Source organism: Chaetura pelagica, unplaced genomic scaffold (assembly GCF_000747805.2).
Source record: "Chaetura pelagica isolate M959 unplaced genomic scaffold, ChaPel_1.0 scaffold170, whole genome shotgun sequence".
NCBI classification, from domain to species: domain Eukaryota; kingdom Metazoa; phylum Chordata; class Aves; order Apodiformes; family Apodidae; genus Chaetura; species Chaetura pelagica.
The window spans coordinates 1,803,395-1,829,324 of NW_009952048.1; the positions used below are offsets into that span (position 1 = coordinate 1,803,395).

Here is a 25,930-nt window from a genome sequence, read left to right on the forward strand (position 1 = left end):
TCTAAATTATGCATATTGAATACAAGCAGAGATTTAACATAGTGGAATAGATTACCAAGCCATCATCTCCAAAGCAGTTTAGGAACAGTTAGGAGAGATAGTAATTACCAGGTAAAAAATTACCTGTAAACATCCTGACCTCCACAATCAAAGCACATTGGCACTAAGATGACAGTATGTCCAATATGTCCATTCACTTGTCTTCAAATACAGAGTAATACAAAAATTACAAATGTTGCATTGTTTGATTATTATAATCAACATTTTTCTAAAAAATAAGCATTTCCTTCTAGCAAAAAGCTTGTACTGAATCAGATTATACATTATATGGATCCACAAAAATGATGAAGGGAGTGGAACATCTCCCTTATGAGGAAAGGCTAAGGGAGCTGGGTCTCTTTAGCTTGGAGAAGAGGAGACTGAGGGGCAACCTCATCAATGTTTATAAATACGTTAAGGGTGAGTGTCAGGAGGACAGAGCCAGGCTTTTTTCAGTGATGTCCAGTGATAGGACAAGGGGCAATGGGCCACATAAATATCAGAAAAAACTTCTTTACTGTGAGAGTTACAGAGCACTGGAACAGGCTGCCCAGAGAGGTTGTGGAGTTTCCTTCTCTGGAGACATTCAAAACCCGCCTGGACACATTCCTGTGTGATGTGCTCTGGGTGAACCTGCTCTGGCAGGAGGTTGGACAAGATGATCTTTCAAGGTTGCTTCCAACCCCTAAGATTCTGTGATTATTCACTACCCACCAGCCGAGGAATGTACTTGCAGCATATGTAAGCATACGCATGCAGCTTATGTAAGATGTAAAACAATCCACATCAATTAGCATCTTTTTCATAAGGTATGTTAGGATATGAACCAAAAATAAAGCAATATTACATACATTAAAAACTGTATCTTGGCATTATGTTATATAATGCTTTCAAGCAAAATGTAAGCATTGGCTTCCCTTAAACAAACTTAACCAAACAAATGCTCCAACACGAAAAATAACAAAACTGTTATGACAACTCAGATTACCCACCACGAATATCTCAGCAAAAAGTATTTGCTCATGAGGTATGAGGGTAAAAAAGAATTTCTTGATACGATGTTGTCAATAATCTCTGATGTTTTCCTTATTGTTAGAATGTTTTATAATGCAGGTTTGGACTGAGGCAGATTACCTCCATCAACTTCTAGGCATAGATAAGGGGTTGGAGGCTAAGGACTCCAATAAGCAATTTAGATGAAGTCATCTTGGTCTGGAAAGCAACAGAATTTAAGAATATGGACATAGTCAGGCAGTGTAAATTGCCTGAGGATCAAACAGCAGTATTAAATTCCACATCGACCAAAAATCTATGCTGAAACAAGATTATTGAGGATTTAAACATGCATCTACATAGGACTGTTTTAAGAAGTAAATCAGTACAAGAATTGTAATAATAAAAATAAAATACAGCTTGCAGTGTTTTTGTTTAAATTTGCAATACACCAGTGGCTGTAATAAGAAGTTTTGGGAATTTTCAACATGACACATGGATGTTTTTGCTGTTTCTCTGAGTCTAGGTGTTTGAGGATTAGTTAATGGCCATAAAACACTGAGCACAACTGGTGAGGAAGTAAAAGCCTTTACTATGCCTCATTAGAACCACCCAGGAAAGCAAGCACCAGGCAACCCCACCAGAGCAGCAGCTGCCAAGCAACTACTCAGTGTCCAAATTCACAGAAGTACCAGTGAGCACGTGCAATCACTTTGCTTTTTGACAATAAACTCCGGCTTGGTTGCACATTTAGCAACGAAGTTCCACGTGTATGTACACAGCCTGCAAACACCCTCAGCACAAACTCACTCAACATATTTGATCTGCCAAAGACACATCCAGAACATGCTGGATTTACTGCGTCAGCACTGTCTGTCCCCATGCTGTATTACACAGGCACACCAGTGCTTTGGTTAGCTCTTACATTTGGATAAGGGCTGCACATCTGTCCTATTACTGCCTGTCTTAACAATCTTTCCAAGCTCCAAAGCACATAGCTTTTTTGCAGGATGTCACTCCAAGTTCTCTCTACAATACTGCCTACTGAATAAACTCAGGATGTTATTAAATCTCCATAGCCAGATTTCAAGTTATTACTTTTTCAATTCAGTTTTTGGGAATATGATGAATAATAAGATTTATCTTAGTGCAAAAATTTGCACTTTCAAAAGAGAACTATATAGTTCAAAGAACTATAGAAACCATTTTCTGCTGGAAAAATAAGTACAAGTAAAGATATTGAAGGAGTCCATAATTTAATGTCAGTGCAAAGTAACAAAGACTAGTAGGAATATCCATAGATGTAAAGGAGATCAAGTAGTCTCAGGACAAGGAAACTACCACAGAAAAGCACCAAAAATTACAGCTTTCAAACAAAAAGGAAAGGAAAAAAAAACCCTACAATCTCAGAAATTAATTCAATATTCTGATGATGAAAGTTATACCACTCTCTATTCTAAAAGCTTCTCAGACACAATTAGGCCAGAAAAACAGCAATTTCTTAATTCTAACTTCAAGGCAATAAAAATATTTTTCTGGCAATTCCAAAAAAGACTCAAATTCATTTTCTGTAACTCTTGATAATGAACATGCATGCAGCAAGACACTGTCTCAGTTTCCCTTTGTGATTCAACTGCTCTTTCTCTCTCAAGTTTCACAATCTCTCAGCTACACTGCCCGTAGCCTGGATTAGCAGAGTTTCTATGGAAAGCACAGTGCACAGTAAAATCTGAACTGGTAACAATCTTGAGACTACCAGTCAAAGGCCAAGTTGATGTCTGTGCTGCCGGCTGTTTCCTGTGTGGAAAAACATGGAGCCCAGCTTGGCAAAACAGAAACCAAACAAGAACAGAGAGATAAACAAAAGAATTTGTTTAATGAGGGAAAAGGATTTATTGGTTTTTCCTTTGTTTCTCTTTTTGTTCTCCAATAGAGGATTTTGGAGGTATGGTTAAATAGTTAAATGACAGCAGCCAATCGCTTTATTCTATAAAAGCCTGGTCCCATCTTTTATCATAGAGAGTCCTGAACACTTTCCCTAGAAGGTGTGCTGGACCTTCTCCCCTCCAGCAGAGATGTCTGCTCCAGCGGTTTCTCCTCAAGAGGCTGAGAGAAAGGGACACGCAACTGAAACCAAATAAAGGGTAAGAAATACCAAATCCCTATACATGACTTCTTGTTCATATCTTTGGAAGCTTCAGAACTTTAGGATCTTTTTAAAATACTGCAATCATTGTTATCACACGCAGGTATTATTTTAAATAATTGTTTTAGATCCAAGACAAGGGCCTATCAATAAGTAAGTTGCTGGCATTCAAACAATTAATCTTTGTGTAATAGTTACTGACTAGTTAGCTATTATTTGTATATTTTATTGTTAAGGTACCTTCTTGTTTTGTTACCCCAATATCCTAACACTCATATAACCTGATTTATGTCTTCTTAGTTTAATCTTTAAGGCCCTTTTACTAGTTACAGTAAACATTGTTTTGTGCACATACATCTTCTCTGCTATCTTGCCTCAATCAGGACAATGTATTTATCTTCTTACCAGATTTTTCAATATTTGCACATCTTAATTTGGGGGGGGAAAGAAAGGAATGTCCAATCATGTTCTTGAACTGCTTTTCTATATAACTGTTAGAATCAAAACTGTATCAATCTCTGTTTGCATTAAATGTTCAGTGGATTTTAACTCTCTGTACAAGAGAACCCCAGACTGAACTTCTTTTAATTGTGACGTAAAAATCTATACTTTTCTTTCAGAAGAGTACGTTGAACTCTCCTTTCCCATTGCCTTCCTCAGAATTACATCTCACTGCTCCATTCTTAAATATACCACTTCCATAATTACAGATAAACCATTAACCTCCTTCACAAGTACCTCTTCCACATTTCCAGAGTCAGCTTCCACCAAAAATAAGTACAATTTTACATAATAAAAATCAGGTTTCATATAAACATAAACACTGGCAATCATTTATTCAAGAATATAGTCATGGAAGCTGCACACAGTTTATTATCTGGCACTTCAGCCTCAATGAAAAACTATTTGAACACCACCTGACTCTTGGCCTAGGCTCTGCTGGATGACAAACAGCTTGTAAAAGCCTTACCAACCTGAGTGCCCCAAGCAACCAGTGTCACATCACTGCCCGTCTGCAGCACCTCAGCTTGAGACAGTGGAATGTTATAGGGCTCCACAGGAACTTGCTCCACTGAATAAATAAAAACACAGGGAAAAGGTAAGTATTCCATTCCTTTGCTATTCAATATTATCCCATAGTTATACACAAAAAATTTTTTTCAATGTCAATGTAACCTAAAACAACAGACCAAAATAACACTGAGTATTAGCCTTCTTTCCAAAGGTTTAGGTGTAATTAAAAATATTTTTCATTACAGTCTTAAAAACACATTCAGTGTAGTGTTTGAATGTTGTTATATACCACAGAAATAAGATAAACATATACACAGTATATATAGTATTAAATGCTGGTGTATCCCAATCAAAATATCAGCATCAGATTTAAAGACAGACACTACTACAATTGATAGGAAATTCCAAGTAACCACTGTAGTATTCTAATAAGCATCATTAAAACTCAAACAAGAAAAAGCTGTGCTAGTGCCCTCCTGGTATCTGCCAAAAATGATGCTCCACAGTCTGATGTCTAAATACAGATAAAAGCTTTTCAGAACCTACACACAAAGTGTGAGCAAGAACCTGTGATTACAGCAGCTTTAAATTAGTCTAAATAGTCTAAATAGTCTTCCTTTGAAAAAAAGTTATCTGTTCACCAAAACTACATCACAATTAGAAAGAAAAATTAAGCATCTTGTCTTCTGTAAGATACTGCAAGTGGTTCCACACAACTTAAGACACTTTTACTAGTTTTCAGATTTAAACACATTAGGTCAGTTGTGCTAGTTTTGGATCAATGCTTTAATGCACTATATATTAACTGTTTTAATGATTAATACTGATAAAAGACATCATTGATCTAAAGGTGAACTTGCCTATGCACCAGTAAGTCAAATAAGACTTCTTAAACAAATTTGAGTGATAGGGGGGAGAATCTTATGCAACTCTTTCTAAATACATGAAGCAAATTTATAAAGAAAGCACTCTACTTTTTGCTAACATATTTCATAGTTCATAAAATAGTTCTTGAGTTGAACAAAATTGTTTCTTGAAGTTATGATTAAGAATCCTACTTAGTGATACCAGCAGAAGAAACTAACTGCTTTGCATTTTTCCTTCATGGGTCTGGCAGATTCAATACCAGTAGAATTACCTAGGTTTTTTTTCCTGGCTTACAAGTTATAAATAGAACTTTTCAATACATGAAGTAATGATTATTATTTTTTTAGTTACAGAAGATGATTTAAATAATTTTTAATATTTGATAATTCTTAATATTGGGGGGTTTTGCCAGTAATAATATCTAAATGCTACAAATTTCACAGAATGGCTAAGTTAGGAAGCAGTCTCTGGAGATCAGCTAGCCCACCCCTGAGCAAGGTCACCTAGAGCCTCATCAAGGCCACATCCAGTTGGGTTTTGAATATTTTCATGGACAGAGACTTCAAAACCTCTCTGGCAACCTGTTCCAGAGTCTGACCACCATCACAGTTAAAAACATGTTTGCCTACGTTCACATTAGAGATACCTCACTTCACCTGAACAGGGACAGAGGACACATACATATTAACTAAATCATTCTTCTTTTTCTCAGTATAACTCAAGAGACATGTCCATTCAATCACGGAAGAAAGAAGAAAAAAATAATTTAAACACAAGGTTCTTCTAAACATAGCACAAAATCACTTCTCTTTGAAAACTGTTATTTGAATGTGTTAAAATATCAGCCTCTTCCTGTAATAGTTTCTTTGAATAGCAAGTGGCTAAAGGAATACAAGGCAGGGAAAGAAATAAAGGAAAGGCACATGCAGCCTTTGCTCCTTCCACATTTCTTGTTGACAGTAAAACAGACCAGACCAAAGAACAGAGACCCTGAAAGATAATTAAACCGACAACCATACTAATTGGCATGGCATTAACTATCCCTTTTATGGGATTGCCATCTATATGAGACCTGGAGAACAAGAACCTATAAAGATGCCACTGGATCTTCAAGTGGAAACCCAGGCAACTGACATGAATGAGAATGGGATGCACCAGAGGAAGAACTGGAAAGTGTACGTGATACAAAAAGAGCTCCTTCTCTGTCTAATGGTTTTATCCACTTAGGGAAATTAATAATAACATTAAACAAATTAACTAATTTCTTATTATAGGTAAACCATTCTGCAACAAGACGTCCATGGGATGTGCTCATCTTGAATTCCTAACACTTTTAAATGCAAAATTGAATTTGCCAAAAATGCATAGGGAAGTTCAGATTTGGCAGGATTTTATAAAAATACCTTTGCAAAAACTCCTCCCTCCACTACCAATGATGAAAAGCAGCATATGAGATTATTTTATGTATATTCTTCTATAACAATTAACCAAATCAGGGCAAAGTTTATACAAAGCAGCCCATTCATCTATTACTGAAGATATAAATGAATATTTTAAATCAAATATGTCAAATACAGATTTTTAAAAAGCAATTAACAAACAGTTGCAATTATCAGAGAGAAAGGGCCATGATGTTAATTCTAAGAGGCTGCACCATCTGTTGCTTTTTCTAAAAGAGCAATCTGAACAGCATAAAGAAAACACGTTTTCTCATCTTACCTGTCTTGTCTCTATAACAACCACTGATGCAAGTCGTATTTATTTCTACACCACCAATGTCATATATAGTACAATTAAACGAAACTGAAAAGGTCAAAAAACATCAGAGTAGGTTCTCCACAAGATGTCTAAACCTGATAATGTCAAGGTGACTCATCTTTTCCTTTGATTCATAATCATTATGTGCTCTTGACACCGCACAGGCTGTTAACTACTTTTTATAAATCAAAGACTCCTTTTTCTTTTTAATTCAGATATTTTCTTAGTATCTCTGACATTTAGGGGGACATCACCACAGCACTTTCAATAACATTGTAATCTCATAAGTTAACCAGTAACTGAATTCTCTCTATATATGCCTACTTGTATATTCAATTCTGGGCTTTTATCCAGAAAGGCTTACATTTCTTTGTTCCTTTCTAGTTTTCTACAAGGCAAATTAACATACACAAAACCTCTGATGACCACAGTAAGGTTAAGTGGAAGGAGAGAGCATCTGCTCCCCTAAGCATGTGTGGACAAGGATCTTTTCAATGTAAAAGGACATAACAGGAAGAAGGAGAAGCCATAAGTAAGAACATGCAGGGACACAAACTTAACCAACAAATTATTAGAGAGGCAGTAACCAGAATCAAACCTACTCAGTCCACTTATTGATAGGGGTATGGAGAATTTGGGAGTGTTTCCTTCAGTAATATTACCTGATGTAGGACCTTGTCAAATGGGATAATAAAGATAAAAGGTGAATCTATAAACAAAATATACAGAGACACAAAACCTGAAGACAAACATAACAGAGACAAAGACAGAAAACAAACCTGGTGAGGCATACTGAGCGAAGGGCTATCAAGAAACTATGGGCAAAACAGGAGTTTACAACTGACAAACCTGAGCATGCAAACCTGAGAACTCAGAGTGTTGGAGGGCCATGAGTGGAGCTACACCAAGTGATGAGGGCACGTGAAGGAGAAGAGGGTTGGGGATGAAAAAGGTGGGGAACAATTAGGAAGGTTTATAGAAGTGGCCAGTTGCATATACAACAAGTCCAGTCAGCCTGTTTGTCTGACCAAGGCCTGTGCCTGACCATGTGGTCAGTCCCAGCTTCTTCTGGAATCCTTCCTTAACTCTGTGTAATGTCACTCCTACCCTGTGCAGGGGGGGTGCTGCAAGGGGGGCTGAGCCACACATGCAGCTCTGCACTATTTCAGACTATGGGAAGAAAAAATATGCAATCACTAGCTACAACTACTATATGTTAAATATACTTTTTATTTTCTGATCCAATTACTGCTTTATAACATATGTTTTACATACATATATACATCTGTATTACATACATCCACATAGGTAACATGTTCCATATACCTAAATACCAATACCTGTGTATAGCGGCTACTTCAAATTGGTTGCACATCAGAGCTAATGCAGAATATAAAATGCATCAACTGTATTTAATTCAAATAAAATAGACAGTTCTTTTTGGTAACTTTTAAAACTTACTATTAACAGTCACCCTGGCAAAGTTTAAGATTTTAAGTCCACTCTCTCCTTCTAGTATTACTAGGGCTCTCAGATATCTAAGGTGTGAGTTACTTTTTCAATGAACTGGAAAATGTTTTCAAAATGTTCTTGCAAAGCTGTCCTTCAATTTTAAAGTTGTCTTTTCTCCTTCATTCATAACTGTGTGAATGTGGTGAACTTAAGGCAATGTTAGTTTTATATTCATCTTTCTCTAGGGATTACTAAGGTGAAGATTTAAGGCCCTGATTTTATTCTTGGGTGTGCACAAAGGCAGGTTTGGGTAGCAAATACTCAAATATTCAGATAGAAACAAATGTTCGTTTAATAGTTTTACCTCATGTCTGAATAAGCATACAACATATTTGAATAGGCAAACCTGGGGAAGACATCCAGCTAAATACATTATTGAAAAAAAAATAGCAAGTAATTCACAATATTCATGTGATAGTCACACTGACGTATTTTGTGCTACAGCTCTGATTTCCCTTGGAGACTAGATTTATGTTTATGTTTCAAAACACTTTAAAAGATTATTTACTTACCATTATGAAAAAAATCTATTCTTGAATATTGAAATGTCACCAAAAAACCCCAAAACACCCATAAACACCCATCCTTGAAAGCAATTAGGGGGCCTATATAGTTCACTGGAGGTATTGGAGGTATGCATAGGATGCAAAATCACAAGGTTGGTTCTGCACAAGAGCTTCCATAAAAAAAAGAAAATTACCTGACAGCCTGCTTAGCATTCTCAAAAAGCAACTTTAGGTTATCCATCCTAAGCTAGATAGATTTTACGTTTCATCTTTATCACCCAACAGCTAATTTCAACAACAGTTCCACCACTTGAGGGCAGAAGCAGAGGGCACAGGCTTTTGTTTGGTTGGGGTGTAGTGCGTGTGGGGCTTTTGTTGTGGTTTTTTCCTTTTGTTGGTGTTTTTTTTGTTTTGTCTGTTTTAAACAAAGCATTAATAGCTTCAGCCCACATGAACAAAGACAGATTTATATTTTCAAGACTATTCCATCTACAGCCTATCTTCAGCTGAAATTTCAAAGATATTAGCAACTGAACAAAATATCACAGATAGCTACTTAGAAGCCTCATAGAGAGAAAGAAAATTCCATTAGAGGAGAACGATGAAGTTCAAGTGCCTACATTAATTTTATTGACAGAAAACACTACTTCCCATTATTGTCTTTGACACCTTAATTTTTCAGTGAAGTCCCTCCACACACACTGGAACATCAATCATGAAGTTCTCTGCAACAAACTCATCTCTTCACAGGAAGCCAGAACAAAAAAAAAAATTATATGGTAGGGGCAACCTATTTTAATTATTCAAGGCCTTAGAAATAAATTAAATAAATTATTTTTATCTAAAACAGTGAGGTCCCAAATATTGGGGGAAGCTTTATAGCATATTATATTACTAACTTCTTGTCTTTCTCCTTAAAATTTATCAATGTCAATGTGGAAGTTTCTGGTAGTAATCAATAATTTCCCATATCCTGCCCCCTCAAAAAAGTAGAAAAAGAAATTTAAAAAAAAAGAGAGAGAAGCAAAGCAACAGAGGACACCTGATACCATTCTGTCTTCTTGTTTTGGAAAGCCTGTGTATTCCCAGCCTTGGGAAGACACTCTACTGTTTTGAGAAACTAATGGAAAGAGACACATGCAGTTCAAGCTCACTCTGTTAGCAAATTTCTGAATATGCACTGTCTTCTTTCTCCAACTAGAAGCAACACGTGTGATACTGTAAGAACTTGCTTTACTGAAAACACAAGATGGTCCCATAAAATCCTTATTTCCAACATCTATCTTCTTCTTGTTAATCAGGCCTGTGTTTTATTACTGTTGTCTCTGGACCAAATAATCATAATCACCCTGGTCCATTTCTGAATTCATCAGGCCACCCTTTTTCAGCCTACATCACTGAACTGATGTTCTTAGACATTTTAGGACAAAAATGTAGATAATATCTCTGAAAGTCATCCCACCAGAATATAGGAGGAAATCACGGGCCTTCAGAAACTACCAACATCATCTTGCAGCAGTGCTGTGGTTGGTTATTGACCAGCACATGAACCACATTAACCACTGTTTCAGGATGTCTTTACTCAACATTTCAATCACAAGGCAGATTTATGTTCACTAAACAACCCAGCAATTACTTCATAAGTCATTTCCTCAAACACAAAAACCTCCCTGTAATCTCAAAAGCTGTGCAACAGTGATGCAGCCATTCATTCCACTATGAAAGCAAGTATTTTATTAACTGTAGTCTGTATTTGTGACCTGTAGATACTGGGCAGATTTTTTTATTTTTTATTTTGTTCAACAGGACTCTTAAGTTAATCTTCCAAACTACTTCATCTAACTGAAGGGTCAGAGTTCTTTATTGCTAGATTTCAGTCAACTCAGAGCACACTGAATTTAAGTAACGTAATACCCATTTGGGTGCATCACACCACACTAAAAATAGTTGTCGCACATTTAAATTACATTGCTAATTGCAATATTGGGTCTTTTTTGAAAATAATATAGCAAGTAAGCAGTTTATCAATATTCTATTGTTACTTAGTTATCCTATCCCAAACAACCTATTTGTTACTTGGTTATTCTGCTATCTTTTTTTAGCTTTGATGTCTGCTTTCTAAATCTTTCCCTTTTTATTCTTTAGATCTATTTATTTATTTTTTAACCTAAGACTGTACAAAACATACTACTTCCAAGTTAATTAAGCATGAATCAGACTGTAAATGTTCATTTATTTTTGCAGTTGAATTTAGAGATATTATTCTGTTTTCAAAACTACTTTAAAAACACAGCCCTCAAACACAGAGATAAAACAAGTCAAGACTTCTGCCACAGTATTTTCTTAGCTGTGACTACCAACATATATGTGCAAAGAAAAATAAATGTAGCATTATTGAAAAATACAGCATATAGATCTTTACCTGCAGCTCGGTAGAGTATTTTAGGTTCAAAGAATATGCATGGATTTTTGTCCTCTATGCATGAAAGCAGCAGTCCTTTGGCCTGAAGAGGACTCCTTGGAATAACAACCTGTAAAAATGTTTTAAATATTTACTTTCTTTATAATGCAATTCTGCTATGAATTTTGAAATTGATATTAAAAAAATAAGTTACTATATGATTTAAATAAACTTATGTACGGATTGAGCAGTTCTTACAAAATGAATTAACATCAGTGCTACATTACTAACACACACTGAATTTTATTTCGTTCATTGATTAGACTTGCATAGCTCAGCTTTACATCATGACTTACATACACTAATGGAGTCCCTTCTGACAAGGCAGAATTAACATCTAATAATAACATTTTGATGTAGAAGAAACAAAATAAAGTCAATCCAATAAAAAAACCCAACATGTTAGTACAGTAAATGTAGACGTGTAACAAAAAACACTCAGCTGAGTTATCCTCAGTTGCTTGAATAAAGACTCATCAGAGCAGACCTGGAAGCTATTGAGACCTAGTCCAGTATGTCTGAAGACTAAAAGAGGATATAGCTATTTAAAACTTATTCCTTTGTTTACCTTAGAAGCCTGAAAAAATTCATTTTCATTTTTCATTTTCATTTCAAAACACCTGAAACTAAATTATCAAGCAAAGAGAAAACTAAGCAAGGCAACCAGATGCAATCTGAATACAGAGAAGGAAAAACCATAATTGATTTGCCAACAGACCAGTAAATTTTGGATGACCTAAAAAAATGTTGATTATGAGCAGAAAATTAACAAACTATCACAGTTTAAATGAAAATAGAACCCCAAAACTCTATTCTCTCAAACCAGAAGGACCAACTGATTTACATCCCAGACATCCAAGATCTGGCACATGCAGTGTGACATCTATTTCCAAACATTTTCACAGCTGTAAATTTTTAAGTGGCCCTCTCTGACTGAAAACATTAGTTGCAGGACTTGTTTACAGAAAAAAAAAAAAAAATCCATGGAGCTACAGACATGTTACCTTACTGCCTCCACAAGTTTCCAAGCCTTCTAAATATTTTTACAGAATAATATTTAATTTTATAAAAGTAGTAGAAAAGAGTCAAAACACAACCTAAATCTGTCATCACACCAAATTAACTTGGTGATTTTTATAAACAAGGGAAAAGCACTCTATTAACAATTCACCAAAGCATCTGGTAACAGACACATGGGAAAAGCAAGTTCACTGATGACACCATCTGGTGTCTGGTCGACACACTGGAGGGAAGGGAGACCATCCAGAGGGACCTTGACAGGTAGGCCCATAACAACCTCATCAAGTTCAACAAGGCCAAGTGCTGCACCTAAGCAATCCCAAGCACAATTGCAGGCTGGGCAGAGAGTGGACTGAGAACCTCCCTGAGGAAAAGTACTTGGGGGTTCTACTTGATGAGAAGCTCAGCAGGAGCCAGCAATGTGAACTTGCAGCCCAGAAAGCCAACTGTATCCTGGGGTGCATCAAAAGAAGTGTGGCCAGTAGGTCAAGGGAGGTGATTTTCCTTCTCTACTCCACTGTCATGAGACCCCATCTCGAGATGGAGCTGTTAGATTAAGTCCAGAGGAGAGCTACAAAGGTGATCAAAGGGCTGGAGCATGAGCACCTCTCCCATGAGCATAGGCTGAGAGAGCTGAGGTTGTTCAGCCTGGAGAAGGGAAGGCTCCAGGGAGACCTTACAGCAGCCTTCCAGTACCAGAAAGGGCTACAGGAAAGCTGAGGAGGGGCTTTTTACAAGGGCTTGTAGTGAGAAGACAAGGGGTAATGGCTTTATACTGGAAGAGGGCAGATTTAGGTTAGACATTAGGAAGAAATGCTTTCCTAGGAGGGTCGTGAGACACTGGAATAGGTTTCCACGGGAGGCTGTGGATGCCCCATACCTGGAAGTGTTCAAGACCAGACTGGATGGGGTTTGGAGTAACCTGGTCTAGTGGGAGGTGTTCCTGACCATCCAGGGGGGTTGGAACTAGATCTTTAAGGCCCCTTCCAGCCCGAACCATTCTATGAAATTACCCAACTAATGGATTATACTAGTGCAGCTCCTTAGGGATCATTTTTAGGCAAGTATTTATTCACCTTACTCGTTTATGAAGTTAAGTCAGAACATGGTGAAGAAAACTATTCAAAAGCTGAGAGTCACTACCACTACAGATGATGATACCAAAATACTGAGTTCACACTGAGGACATGACTGACAAAAGGAAAAGCAAACTGAACAATAAATAGGAAAAAGTCACAGGGGACTACATTTTGCTTTTAATTTAAAACTCAGCTGTAGAAATTCAGATCTGAATTTAATATCTGCTCAAAGGATGACTAGGACACTATGAAGTACAACCCTAAAATAGCATAATAATATATCCAACCAAGTGTTAGTGCTATTGCAAAAATCACTGCTAGAAATTCAGCTGGAATACTTCCTGACTATATCAACTGTTTTGAAAGAAAATTAATAGAACAGGTGCCAAAAGAGTTCCAGATATTGTTAACATCTCTTTGACAGTTTTATTTGTTTAGTCTAACAAAATAAAGACAGAAGAGAAAACAATTGTTCTTTTAGTATATAAAAGGAAAGATGAAGGACAGATAAGTTAAATATACAACTTAGGAACACATTTAAGCTGGAAATGAAAAGAAAACTTCTAGCCATGACAGCAAATAATCTGGAGTGGAATGGAAAGAGCCAATAAAATAATTCTGGACAACAGTCTGATCCATTAAGACATCCATCCTCACAACAGCGGACAAAAGACACATCAGTCTAGCAATGTCCTACTCATCCCAACAAGGCTCATCCCAACATTGTTAAGTACTAACAATGACAATCCTGCCCCTGAACAGCCAAAGTTGTACAAACTCCCTTTTGCTTGGGAAATCCAAGCCTCACCTTTGACTTAAGAAAAACACAAAATAAAAATCAGAAACCTGCCACAGAATTTAACGAGGACAGGTTTGAAAACCACTTTGCCCAAACATCAACCCTATCCTTCCCAGCTTGTAATACATGGCCTTTCTTACTGTAATATGGAGAAAATGTGCATAGATACAGGACTTATGCAAATGCACCTGCATTTCTGGATTCATATGTTAAGGGCTGCATTTGGATTCATTCAAAAAAGAACCTGCAACCTTAAAACATTATTAGCTGCATTCATGAACAGCTTTGCAAAAAATATTAAAGGAACAATAAAGATAGAAAATTCAAAAGATAGAGTCTAAAATACTTCCCTGTGCATCAAAAACTAGTATATTGTTCCATCAGTTACACAGAATTTAATGAGTCCTTTAACTGAGATGACAGCTATAAGTGGTAGTAACCTATTTTACCCAAGGAAATATGAAAGTGAAAAACTAACAAGAAAGATTAGAGATGAGATAAAAGAAATCAAATTACCTCAAGCAATTAAATAAAATTCTGACCTAGCAACTTATTCAGAAGACTAAGCACAGTAGTACTAGGTTGCTGTGAATCAGAAAGGGTTTTAATCTAAAGAGTGGACCACTAAAACTCAGCACTTGGGTCAGTATATAAAGATTTGAGATTGACCAACAAGATCAACATAAATTAGCTAGACATGTCAAACTTATCTTAATTGTATCATTTATCTTGTGCTTTCATATGATAATACACTACACTAATTTTTAAACAAGCTCAAGAAGCCATTTGATTCCATTTGATTCAATTCCCTGACAAAAGACTCTACGTTGCTTTTGACTATATCAAGAAATATATTCAAGTTCAGAACAGGAACACCTTAAAGATCATAAAGAACACTCAAAGCCAAAATGCATTCTGTTTCTTAAATATCGTGACATAAATTTAAAAAATCTAAAATTATTCACATTTTAGATAAGGAGAAACAAGTAGGAGAAATGTCTATGGCCTACCTGTAAATGAGTAATATCTGAAGTTTTAGAACACCAAAATCATACATAGACAATAGTCTAAACAACACATAAACAATAAACATGGGTCTTCAGCATACAAATATTGGCTTTGCTTATGTTTTCCACATTAATCCAGCTATAAATCACTTCTCAGTGGACTGGATGCCAGTTAACAGTGAAGTACAAGTTCATAGACAAAAATTTACTCAGAAAAAAATTGAGAGCTGGAAAACAGTGCTCTCTTAATCTGTGATTACTAGATCCCACTCCTCCTCTTCTCCAGGAAAGTTATCCAAGTTCTAGGAATCTTGTTTCAAGGGATGCCACCATCTCAGACACAAAGCTTGCCTAAGCCTACTATTCAAGAACCACAGAACAGCTGAGGTTGGCAAGGACCTCCAGAGTTCATCTAGTCTGACACACCTGCTCAAGCAGAGTCACCAAGATCCAGCTGCCCAAGGCCGTGTGCAGACAACTTCTGAACACCTCCAAGGATGGCAACTCCACAGCCATTCTGGGCAACCTTTCCCAAATGTTTCTTTATGTTCAGACAGAACCTCTTGTGTTTCAGTTTGTGCCCACTGCCTGCCAGTGTCATTGATATAAATGAATTTGATACTGCATAGAAGACCGATGCAGAAAAGAAAAAAAAAAAAAAAAAAAAAAAAAGCCAAGTACTATTTATTAGTGTTAGTATTTAGTTTCTGCACTACACTGGACACAGAAGAGATGTAAAATGAATGGCTTTAGTGCAAAAAGCACACAATTACAAAATCCTATGCACACTAAATGATGGCTTAAAAAATGGCTATAAATTCTCAAACAACACAGTTTAATTTTTGTATATTCAGATACTTTGTTATGGACTGACTTCCATTCTTCTTGTCCTGTCTGCACCCAGAGTCATTGTTAGCCAGGTCCATTAAAAAACAAACAAACAAAATCAACCAAACAACGTGAATCATCATAAAATAAGAGTTACTGTACCTTTATTCCTGGACAGTGAGCAAAAAAAGCTTCTGGGGTTGGTTTTTATAGATTGAAATATTTGTCTAAAGACTTGCATTCATCCTCTTCCATCTGTATGCATGTAGAATCATTGTCAGGTCCATTAAAAAACAAACAAACAAAATCAACCAAACAACGTGAATCATCATAAAATAAGAGTTACTGTACCTTTATTCCTGGACAGTGAGCAAAAAAAGCTTCTGGACTTTGAGAGTGATACAGTGCACCATGACCCACACAGCCCCAGGGGGCTCTGATGGTGAGGTTTCCACAATTAAACAGATCTCCCGAGCGGTAACGATATTTTGCTGCTTCATTAACAATCTAGGAAGATTTATGTACAAAAGTACCATTCAGTCCAATATCTTCAGTTATGCATCATTAAGCCTTTACAATACATGAAATGTAACTATATCATGTGCACCATGCACAGGATTCAGAGGACCAAATGAGAAGGAAAGGAATCCTCTATACCAGTGGAAAAGCAAACATTTTCCAAGGCAAATGAAGCAATAATTTACTGTGCTCAGGTCGGACGCCAAGGCCACAGGAGCATCCATATAACCCAGTTGTTTCCCCATTCCCATATTGTCACTCAGCCCAGTTCAAATCTGTAGTTTGTTCTGTGGACACATGGCTGATCGCAGCAGCACAGAGAAGTGAGAGACGGTGTTGGAAAGACACAGCAGAGGAATTTAAGGCTGCTGAAGCCAACACAGCAACAAAACCAAAAATAAAAACAAAGAGACATTTGCTTCAAACATCTTTAATCTCCATTATTTGATGAGCCTGGAAACTGGCCTTGGTGCTTTCCTGTTTACTTAAAGCTTGCATAAATATCAGTAATACAGCTGTGGATATATTTGCAAAAATTACATATTCAAACAAACTGTAAATGCTAACAGAGTAATTTGAACAGTCATAAGATTTCTTTACTTCTCTCAAATTTATTAGTACTAACCTGATCAAATGCTGGAAAAATGTAATCTGCAAATTGAATTTCTGCAATGGCTGTAGAACCTGCAACAGCAACTCCAATACCAAAGCCAACAATTCCTTGTTCACACAAGGGGGTGTTGAAAACTCTATCTTTACCTATTAAAAAAAACAAACAAACCATGATTCCATTAACACACCACTTCTCAGTGGAAAACAGCCCCAGAAACACTCAAGTTATAAACAAGTCATTTGCAATTACGCATACAGCTCTTTAGATGAGCATTTTTAGTTTAAGTGTAGGAATAAACAACAGACGTCCATTACAGGTAAAGATACTTTCATTTTAATTTGTAACAGCTCAGAAGAAGACAAGGAGTATCAAAATTAAAGAACAGTTTCTGTATCTCAAAATGTTCTTATCACTTCAAGGAACATAATTTGTTATGATGTATATACAGATAAGCATGCATACCCCTCATGCTTATATGCGAGCAGTAAAGAATACTTACAAGCATTTACAAAAAGCTTACAGTAAAGAAAAGTATTAATTCAGATTGTTTTAGGCAGTCAAAACTAACTGTCCACAGTCAAAGGCAGAAGGAACTACAACAGCATCTGTATCAAAGCAGCCTGTCTCTCACACTCCCTCCTAAAGTAAGGCTGCATAGGAAGAATTTGGTTTGTCTCCAAGGCAAAAGGAAAAAAAGCTGTTGGAGGAAGACAAGACTGGAAAGCAAATATTTTGGGTTTTGCATCTTCCCTGTGGGAACAATTAAACAAGGGGATGGAGATGAAACACCATACAATGTCCTCTATAAGACATACCTTCAATATTTGCCAGCAGTACTGAATACACTCCCTAAGCAGACCAACTGAAGAGCTGAATAGTTATCCTATTAAATTTTCCCTTTAGAACACTGGTTTCTATAGGAATCCATCATGCATGAATATGCCAAGACTTCAAACTGGATGGAATAAAGTAAGAACAGTGCACACCAGTGGCTATAAAATAAATTCAACTAAATTAGCAGCAAATTAATAACTAAAAAGACTAAATTAATAAAGCAATAATTAGAAAAGTTGTTACTATGAAGACTCCTAATTTCAATAGCTGCAAGCCAACAAAATAGAAAAAAGAAAGGTTTCAGAAAGGAATGGTAAGAGAACATTTGTCCATAGCTGTATTTACAATATACTACAGGAAGGCATGTTTTACAAACCTTTCAAGTGTATGTCTTTAACCTTCACACATTATACAACACAGCATTATGTCTACTTGTACCCTGTCCACACACTTTACCTGGTGTTTTGAGTTCCATACTTCAAGGGTTACTTTGTGTTGGTTTTTTGCCATTTTTTTTGTTTGGGGCTTAGCTTGTTTGTTTTGAGAGGATTTTTTTGATGTATCAGTAATCAGTTTTAGGCTCTCTTTCTGCCTTCCTCTCTTTTCCCTCCACCAGGAACAATATACGCCACCATTATTTTAAAGCAAGTAGAAAAAAAAAGCCATAAAATGATACTATAGCATTGGTGGCATCAAAAAAGCTACACAAGCAAAAACAACTCCAAAGGACTACCACAACTGCATGACACTCCACAATCTTGCATACAAGACAGAGGAAACATTTTCAAGCACCTTAAAGATCATCTTCTTGAGGGGCAGCACCATTTTCTTAAATTAGTCCTTCCAAACTTGTATGACTTCTTCTCATTTCTTATAAATCATTATTTAAAACAAAAATCCTTGAGATGTACAGTATTTTTATGACACGTGCACACCGGGCTGTTTCTTGTTTAGAAAAAAATTTCCAAGAAACTTAAAATTCTTATGATGTGGAAATCCTGGTATTGCTGCTGGAGATAAAAATGTTACCACAGGTATCTCAGTAATTAAAAATTAATTCCAGATTAACTAAATTACTATATAGCTATTGAAAGAAAAGAGAGGCTCTACTGTATGGATGTCAAACACACCCAGTATTACCCTGGTCAACTCTGAATCACAACAAAATACCTTGCAGATCAGAGAACATTTTACAATTAGAAAAACCTGCTTCCTTTCATTTCCAAGGTATATGAGCCAAGCTCATCTCAGTAATTTCCATATGTGGATCATGTGTACTTTGTTTCATATCTTCTGGAAGAAAAATAATAATTTCTGCAGGTACTGTATTTAAAAGTTTTCCAGACTAAAAATGGCATAGAAAGTGAGAGAGGCACCAACCTGTTCAAGTGGCTGAAACTAGGGATGTTGATAAAGCTGGGCAGGTTCATTGAAATGGGCAGCAGCACAAGGACTTGCTTCAGAGGCTGCAGCGCCTGTTTCCACCTGGAGTGACAAGTTAGCTTGTGCAGGTTGTGCTAGCTTGTTTTGAGCTGTGTGGCTGACACAAGTAATAGAAGAAGATTACACTTTAGGAAGTGTGTCTTTATTGGCACGGAAACGTCATATGGAAAGTCAGAGAATCAACATGACAAACCAGGCCATGGGAAAAAAAGGAAGGTTCCTCTCATCTCTCCATCCCAGTAACTCAAGAAGATTAGGTGCATGTTAAGCAAATTAATAAATACACTAGAATTGTTGCCTAATATGGTAAATCTAAAAATATATTTTTTTAAGGAAAAAGCCGTATTTCATTAAAAGTAATTTTTAAACAATTACTTCATCCTCCCTGGTCTATTTTTTTCAAATAAAAAAAATCTATCTTTGTGATTTTAAGAAAAAGGAGCTAAATACCCCACATGTTCAAAATAACAGTGACCCTCTGTCTAAGGGGCAACAACTTTAAGGCAATTTTACAGTCAACTTCACACCCTCCAAGAAATATAAGTTTCATAGCAATCTAACAGAACATGTTTACAGACATATTTAGTCAACTGTGCATTAAGTTGCTGCTGCATTTGTTCCAAGCCATCAAGAAAAAAAGCATTTCATATTTCAGTATCTGCAATGAAATATGTTCCTGTCTTCATTTGTCTTCAAAAATGAGATATTCAAACAGTATCAGTTCTCCTATTATGTTAACACACCACCCAAGATTCCACTTCTGAGTAATTTCACATCATTGTAAGAGCCCATGTTGAACAATTTGGGTGGTTTAAGCTGCTGGTGATTTAGTCAAAAGAGGGTGTTTTGGTTTTAAAATACTTAGGTTGTGTTAAAAAAGGCATCTTAAAAGATGTCTGTACTGAGTAGCATTAATAATACACCTGGACAAACTTTTATTTGTCCTCATGATATCATTAACTTCATTTGAAATCATCCATTAGAAGTCAAATAGAAAAAAACAAGAAGCTGAATATATTCTGTCCTCAACTGTAACAAGATAAGACGCATGTGGAGAAAGAGTACTGGAAAGAAAAGGAAATCCCAGCAGATCACCTTCTCTGCCACTCACTGGGGACTTTGTGTAGAAAATTCAAATAGAAATGTCTGATTTCAATCAGTCCTGCCTTTAAAGACCTGTTCCAATCTTAGAATATCTAGGACTTTTCATAGATGCACATCTACATAAGTATACTAATTCTATTCCTTAACACATTTAGCTTCCAGACTTTCTTGGTTCTACAATCCCTTTTAAGCCCTGTCTTACAATTGGTGACACTTGTTATCTTCCATTTCTCTAATACTATGTGAGAGAGCAGACAGCACCATTAGCAGTTTGGTAAATTCATACTTTGCTCTTTTAAAGGTCCTAGCTGAATACAAAACAGTTTAATGATTTCTTATTAATTTTAATTAATTTGTTCTATCATTTGTTCTAGTGATACCCTTGTCACAGTTCTTCAGCTTTAAGAAAAGGTGTGCAACGGGCACTGTTCCTCTAAAGTGAGCATCAGTAAAAACAAGTTAGCTTTCCAGATGAGTATACCAACTTCACATCTACCTGTCCAAAGCAGGGCTTCAGTTTCACAGACACAGACATGGTTTACCTCTCCACCTTGAATCCCTGCATACTAATGTGCCATGCCATTCAAAAGGCTGCTTTCTCCAGAGCTTTCCATGTTTAAACAGGTCATTTCACCTACCTAATAGACTACAAGTAACTAAATAAAATTAAAAAGGATTTCATAAGCAAGTAGCTTATAATGTCTTATGATGGGTGTTACCCACTGTGTGTAGAAAAACAGTTTACAGATTTGAGCTTTACTCCTCTCCCATTCTTTCATAATTGCATACTCCACAAGAGTGGCACAGACTGACCCAAGAACATTTGTGTGTGCCCAAGCACCCCCAGCAGCCTTCAAGGACTGGGCCATATTTCTGGTGCAGCTCAGCCAACTACATGGGGGCTGAGTAGCCTGGTCTCAACTCCCAGTTAGGTTAGTGTAAAGTCTCAAGTGCAGTGAGTTGGATCTGTTACAGGAGAGACACATATATCCACACACAAAAATGCTATGAAATGCTTTTGAAAGCCTGTGCTTCCAAAAGAAGTTCATTTATTTAGTTTTAACAAAACAAAAAATGACATTTCAATTAATTAGCAATTAATTCCATGACAGATTGACATTGCTTTTTCCTTAACTATTCCCAGAAATCACATCATGACAATACAATAAATGAATTAGTCAAAAAAGGTACCTAAGAATTCTGTAAGCAAGAGAGAACAGGGCTAGAATGGAGATTTGTATGCACTAAACTGAACTAGCTGCTTCTTCTTCTGCTGCTGCAAAATCTGCTATCACATTCTACTCCACAACAAAGGACAGAAGTTCTTATTGTGAATAGAAGATTCATAAAGGTCAAATGGCAGATAAGTCTTTCTCACTCAGTTTCACTTGTTTACTGGAGTCAATTAGGCTTCACTGAGGGAGGGGGAAGGAATCAACTTACACACACAAAAAAAATGTATCCTTCTGAAGCACTAATCACTGCAGTATTGCCCAGGGAGGAGGACACTTGTTCTGACAGGTAACTGGTAAGAACAGGAACTCCTTACAGGCTTATCATTTGTTCCACTGACACAACCAACACTTCTGAAGAGCACTTCAAGTAAATTGGAAATTAAAAACAGCTGAAGGGCAAGTTTTCCTTTTAAGTCTCCCCCAGCTACTAATTCCAAGGCATTCATACATCTGAGTACACACAAATATTTGAACTAGCAGTTCTAGCTCAGAGCATTCTGAACATGTGATTCTCTTACTCAAGACAGTGTATTTTGTTTCCAAGAGCTCCATAGATCCAAACTGCACTTTCACCGCCTCTCCCCAACATTCTCTTAGGAGCAAAGCACATTTATTCCATTTTTATTTAATCCTCACTCTAAAAGACCCTAGAGACTATTAGAGTAACTGCTGAAGTACAAAGAAAATGTTACCATGGACAGGGAGCAACCTCTTCATCTACAAATTCATCTAATCTACACAGTTACTGAAGTGTAGGTCTGGAAGGAGAGAAAACTTGCCTTCTAGTAAAACTTTGTAAATTCTTGAAGTTGTTCACAGCATGAACATAACATTAAGCATTTACTGTCAAGCTTACAGCCCTCTGGATGAAGGAGGACCCAGGAAAATTGATTTATGTACAGCTTAAGCTTCCTTCCTGAAGCAAATAGGGAAAACCTACTTTTCCCCCATTTCTATCATTTGTGATAAACTAGCATCCCAGCAAAACCTAAAGAGTAAACCAGCAATATTTTAAAGTATTATCTAATGATTTCCCTTTCTCAGGGAGGCAGCGTGAACAGGAGGGGTCAGGGAAGGTTAATGCAAAGCTTTGGCGTAACTTTGAATGCCAGTAAACCTGCATGTCATTTAATCCTTGGACAGTGAAAAAGCAGCTGAGCAGTAGTATAAGCAGAGGGAAGATCAGATTTTTTTCAGGTACACAGCAATAGGTGAAAGAATGATGCAAAAAGGAAAACTGATTATTTAAGAGGGAAAAATCTTGCTATGACAGTAGTCATTACTGGAACAAGCTGCCTAGAGAGGTTCTACAAGCTCCTTCGTTGCATGTATTCAAAATTGACTTGGAAAAGACCACAAACAACTTCAGCTGGTTCTGTGTTGAGTATTGGTCTAGACCAAATGACCTTCAAGGTCTTTTCCTTCCAACCCTTATTATTCTACGATTCATTAACAGCCCATATCAGAGTCACATGCTGACTGCCCAAACTTTTAATGTCTGTACCTACCCTGATGACGGAAGCATTTGATAAAATAGTACTGATTCAGCTCCACACTGTAAGAAAAATATCCAATAATCAGCTCACATCAAAGTAGCAGATTTGCTCACCAGAATTTCTTTTTATTGATGCCTATGCAGGTAATCCACTCCACATTGAATTCCTACTGATCATCTTGATCATTCACCCAGCCTAAAGAAAAAAAGCACAATGCCTAACTCCACCAAGGCATTCAAGTGTTCCTTCAGCTATGATTAATAACATTCCTTGCTCAACCACAGAAAAAAAAATCTGCTGTGTGAGAAGCTCACTTGCAGAAAAGCATAACTGACAATAATGCTAGACGTGTGAAGCTGTACCAGATGACAAAACACTCACTTGCAAAAAATACACCCTAAAATTGACATCTACCAAATGCTTATATGTGAATTTAACCAAGGGATAACATACTAGCCATATTGAAATGACTTAGGTCAGTTACATGCATTTTCAGACTATCTGCAACCTTACATGACACAACAAAAGATCCAACAGGAATATACATAACAGCTACCAAAGCTAAGTGTCACAACATGTTAGTGAACATTCTACTGTAAAAGGCTGGGTAGACTATCTGGATGACACACCAAGATATAAGCAAAACTGTGTCAAATGAAAAGCACTGTCTCACACTTCTCAGTATCAGTAGTGTATAAATATTTTCTAGTAAATCTAAAAGCCTGCTGGATCTACCCTAAATTTTGAAGCAACTATTCTCAACACAACAGCAAGAATTTAACGCTGCTGAAGAAATACTCAGAAAAGAAGCACTGAATGAGCAGTAATCTGCAGTAGTGAAAAAAAATCTCATGAATCTGCCTTGTAACCATGCCTGCTCCTTGATAATGCAGAGTATGAATGTGAGAAATAAATTGATTGATACTTGTTGCTTCCACACAAGCGTGAAAACTCTTTGCCAAGTTTTGAGGGTCTAATGTTCGTACAAATCAAAAAGGAGATATTTTATAAGAAATTACTAGCATATTATGTCAGCCTGGTCTGCAAGATGGCTCTGAAAAAAGTTAAATTAATATGCTCTTCAAAGTGCTTCTGTTGCAAAGCTGCTTAGACAATTGCCAGGACAGGGGTTGTTGTCTTGACCTTTTTGACCCTTCTGGGCTTCTGACACACTACTTCCAATGAGTGTTTTATTCCCTGGAATAAAGTCATTAGCAGATTCTTAAACTGAAGTAGCGATTATTACCATGCTTTTACCACCATCCTCAGAGGCAGCAAAAACAGTGGATGTGATAAATCAGTTCCACTTGAGAAGTACCAGTTAAGCAGAGGGCATAGTGACCACAGGACTAACCAAGGAAACTGAGAATCGCTAAACTCCAACTAAGGAACTGTAAAGACATAAAGCCTGACATCTAAAACACGTTATACAAACTGTGTTTGCAGACCTGGTATTAAGAGAGACCATGAATACAAATTATGCTCATAGATTCCATCTTGTGTCTTTCCTAAAGTTTCATCCTCCTCAACACTACATAAAATATTACTTTAAAATGTTTCACCGCAAGTATTTTCTGGTTTAAAATCCCATTTTTTTTAAGTTCAGCAGCACAAACTTTTTTGCCCAGAAACTGTTGAAGAATGGCTTGAGCAGCAAGGCCATGGGTCCTTGCTAGCCCCCTGAGAGTTTAACACAAGTAGCAACTGTACAAGCAATCTCTTGTTAGCCTAACACAAGTATGAGCAGTCTCTGTTAGCTTAACAAAGGTAGGCCTTGGGCCTTGCATATAAGAAAGTAACAAGGTAACTAACACAAGGACAAGATAGACAAGTAGAATGCTGAGAACTCTATGTGTATGTTGCTATATTGAAGGTGGAGCATAGAAATAGAGCTATCCGATGATATCATGACTAACCAATGAAATCACGACAAGTAGTTTTGTAAAAGGGTATAAAAGTAACACTGTGTATTCAATAAATCGAAGTTTGCTTTATCAAATCACATTGATTTGGACTGCTTACTTCCCTCGCTGCCGTTACAAGAAACATATCCTGAAATACCTTAAAAATATGTTAGAACACCTTTCTCAAGCTCAATACTGAATATTAAATTCTATATTAAAAAAGTTATCCCTTATCTTTCCCTCAAACAGGTTTACAAGTCTCAAACAAATACTACTTTCACACCTAGCATGCTGTCAGAACAATATGAAAAATAAACATAAAACTAAAATAAAATCTATTTAACTCTGACACAGATTGATTTATATCAATATCCCACAGATACAAGCAGTGTAAAAGAACATACTACATTGTATCAAGTTCTCAAATAACTTCTTTTTTTCTAACTGTAAATCTTAAGAAGAGGATTGGCTATTTAAGATGAAAACGAACAAGATGTACTATTGTGTAACAAATCTGGAACACATTCTCCAGATGTTACTGTTCAAAGACATTTATGTAAATCAGAACAAAATCCAGATCTTGCCGAACTGCTCTGGAAGAAAAAGACAAGCAACTGCAGAAGTATCTGCTTAAATCCACAAGGACACAGGGATAACCAAACTCCAGACTAATCAGGTTTTAATCTATACACAACTAGTCATTTTTAACTCTGAATAAACTGTTCCACCCTCAGCTTAAGTCCACCATGACAA

At 36.6% G+C, this 25,930-nt stretch overlaps 1 protein-coding gene across 1 annotated transcript in view; it reads right to left on the reverse strand.

The window, feature by feature from the left end:
• The window catches only part of BCKDHB (branched chain keto acid dehydrogenase E1, beta polypeptide), a 108,621-nt gene that overhangs the window by 72,480 nt on the left and 10,211 nt on the right, over nt 1-25,930 (reverse strand). The window contains exons 3-6 of the mRNA XM_010003082.1: nt 17,174-17,307; nt 16,381-16,536; nt 11,258-11,366; nt 4,153-4,250 (exon numbers count right to left, since the gene is read on the reverse strand). Coding sequence (XP_010001384.1) covers nt 4,153-4,250; nt 11,258-11,366; nt 16,381-16,536; nt 17,174-17,307 — 497 coding nt within the window. The remainder of the gene's footprint in view (nt 1-4,152; nt 4,251-11,257; nt 11,367-16,380; nt 16,537-17,173; nt 17,308-25,930) is intronic.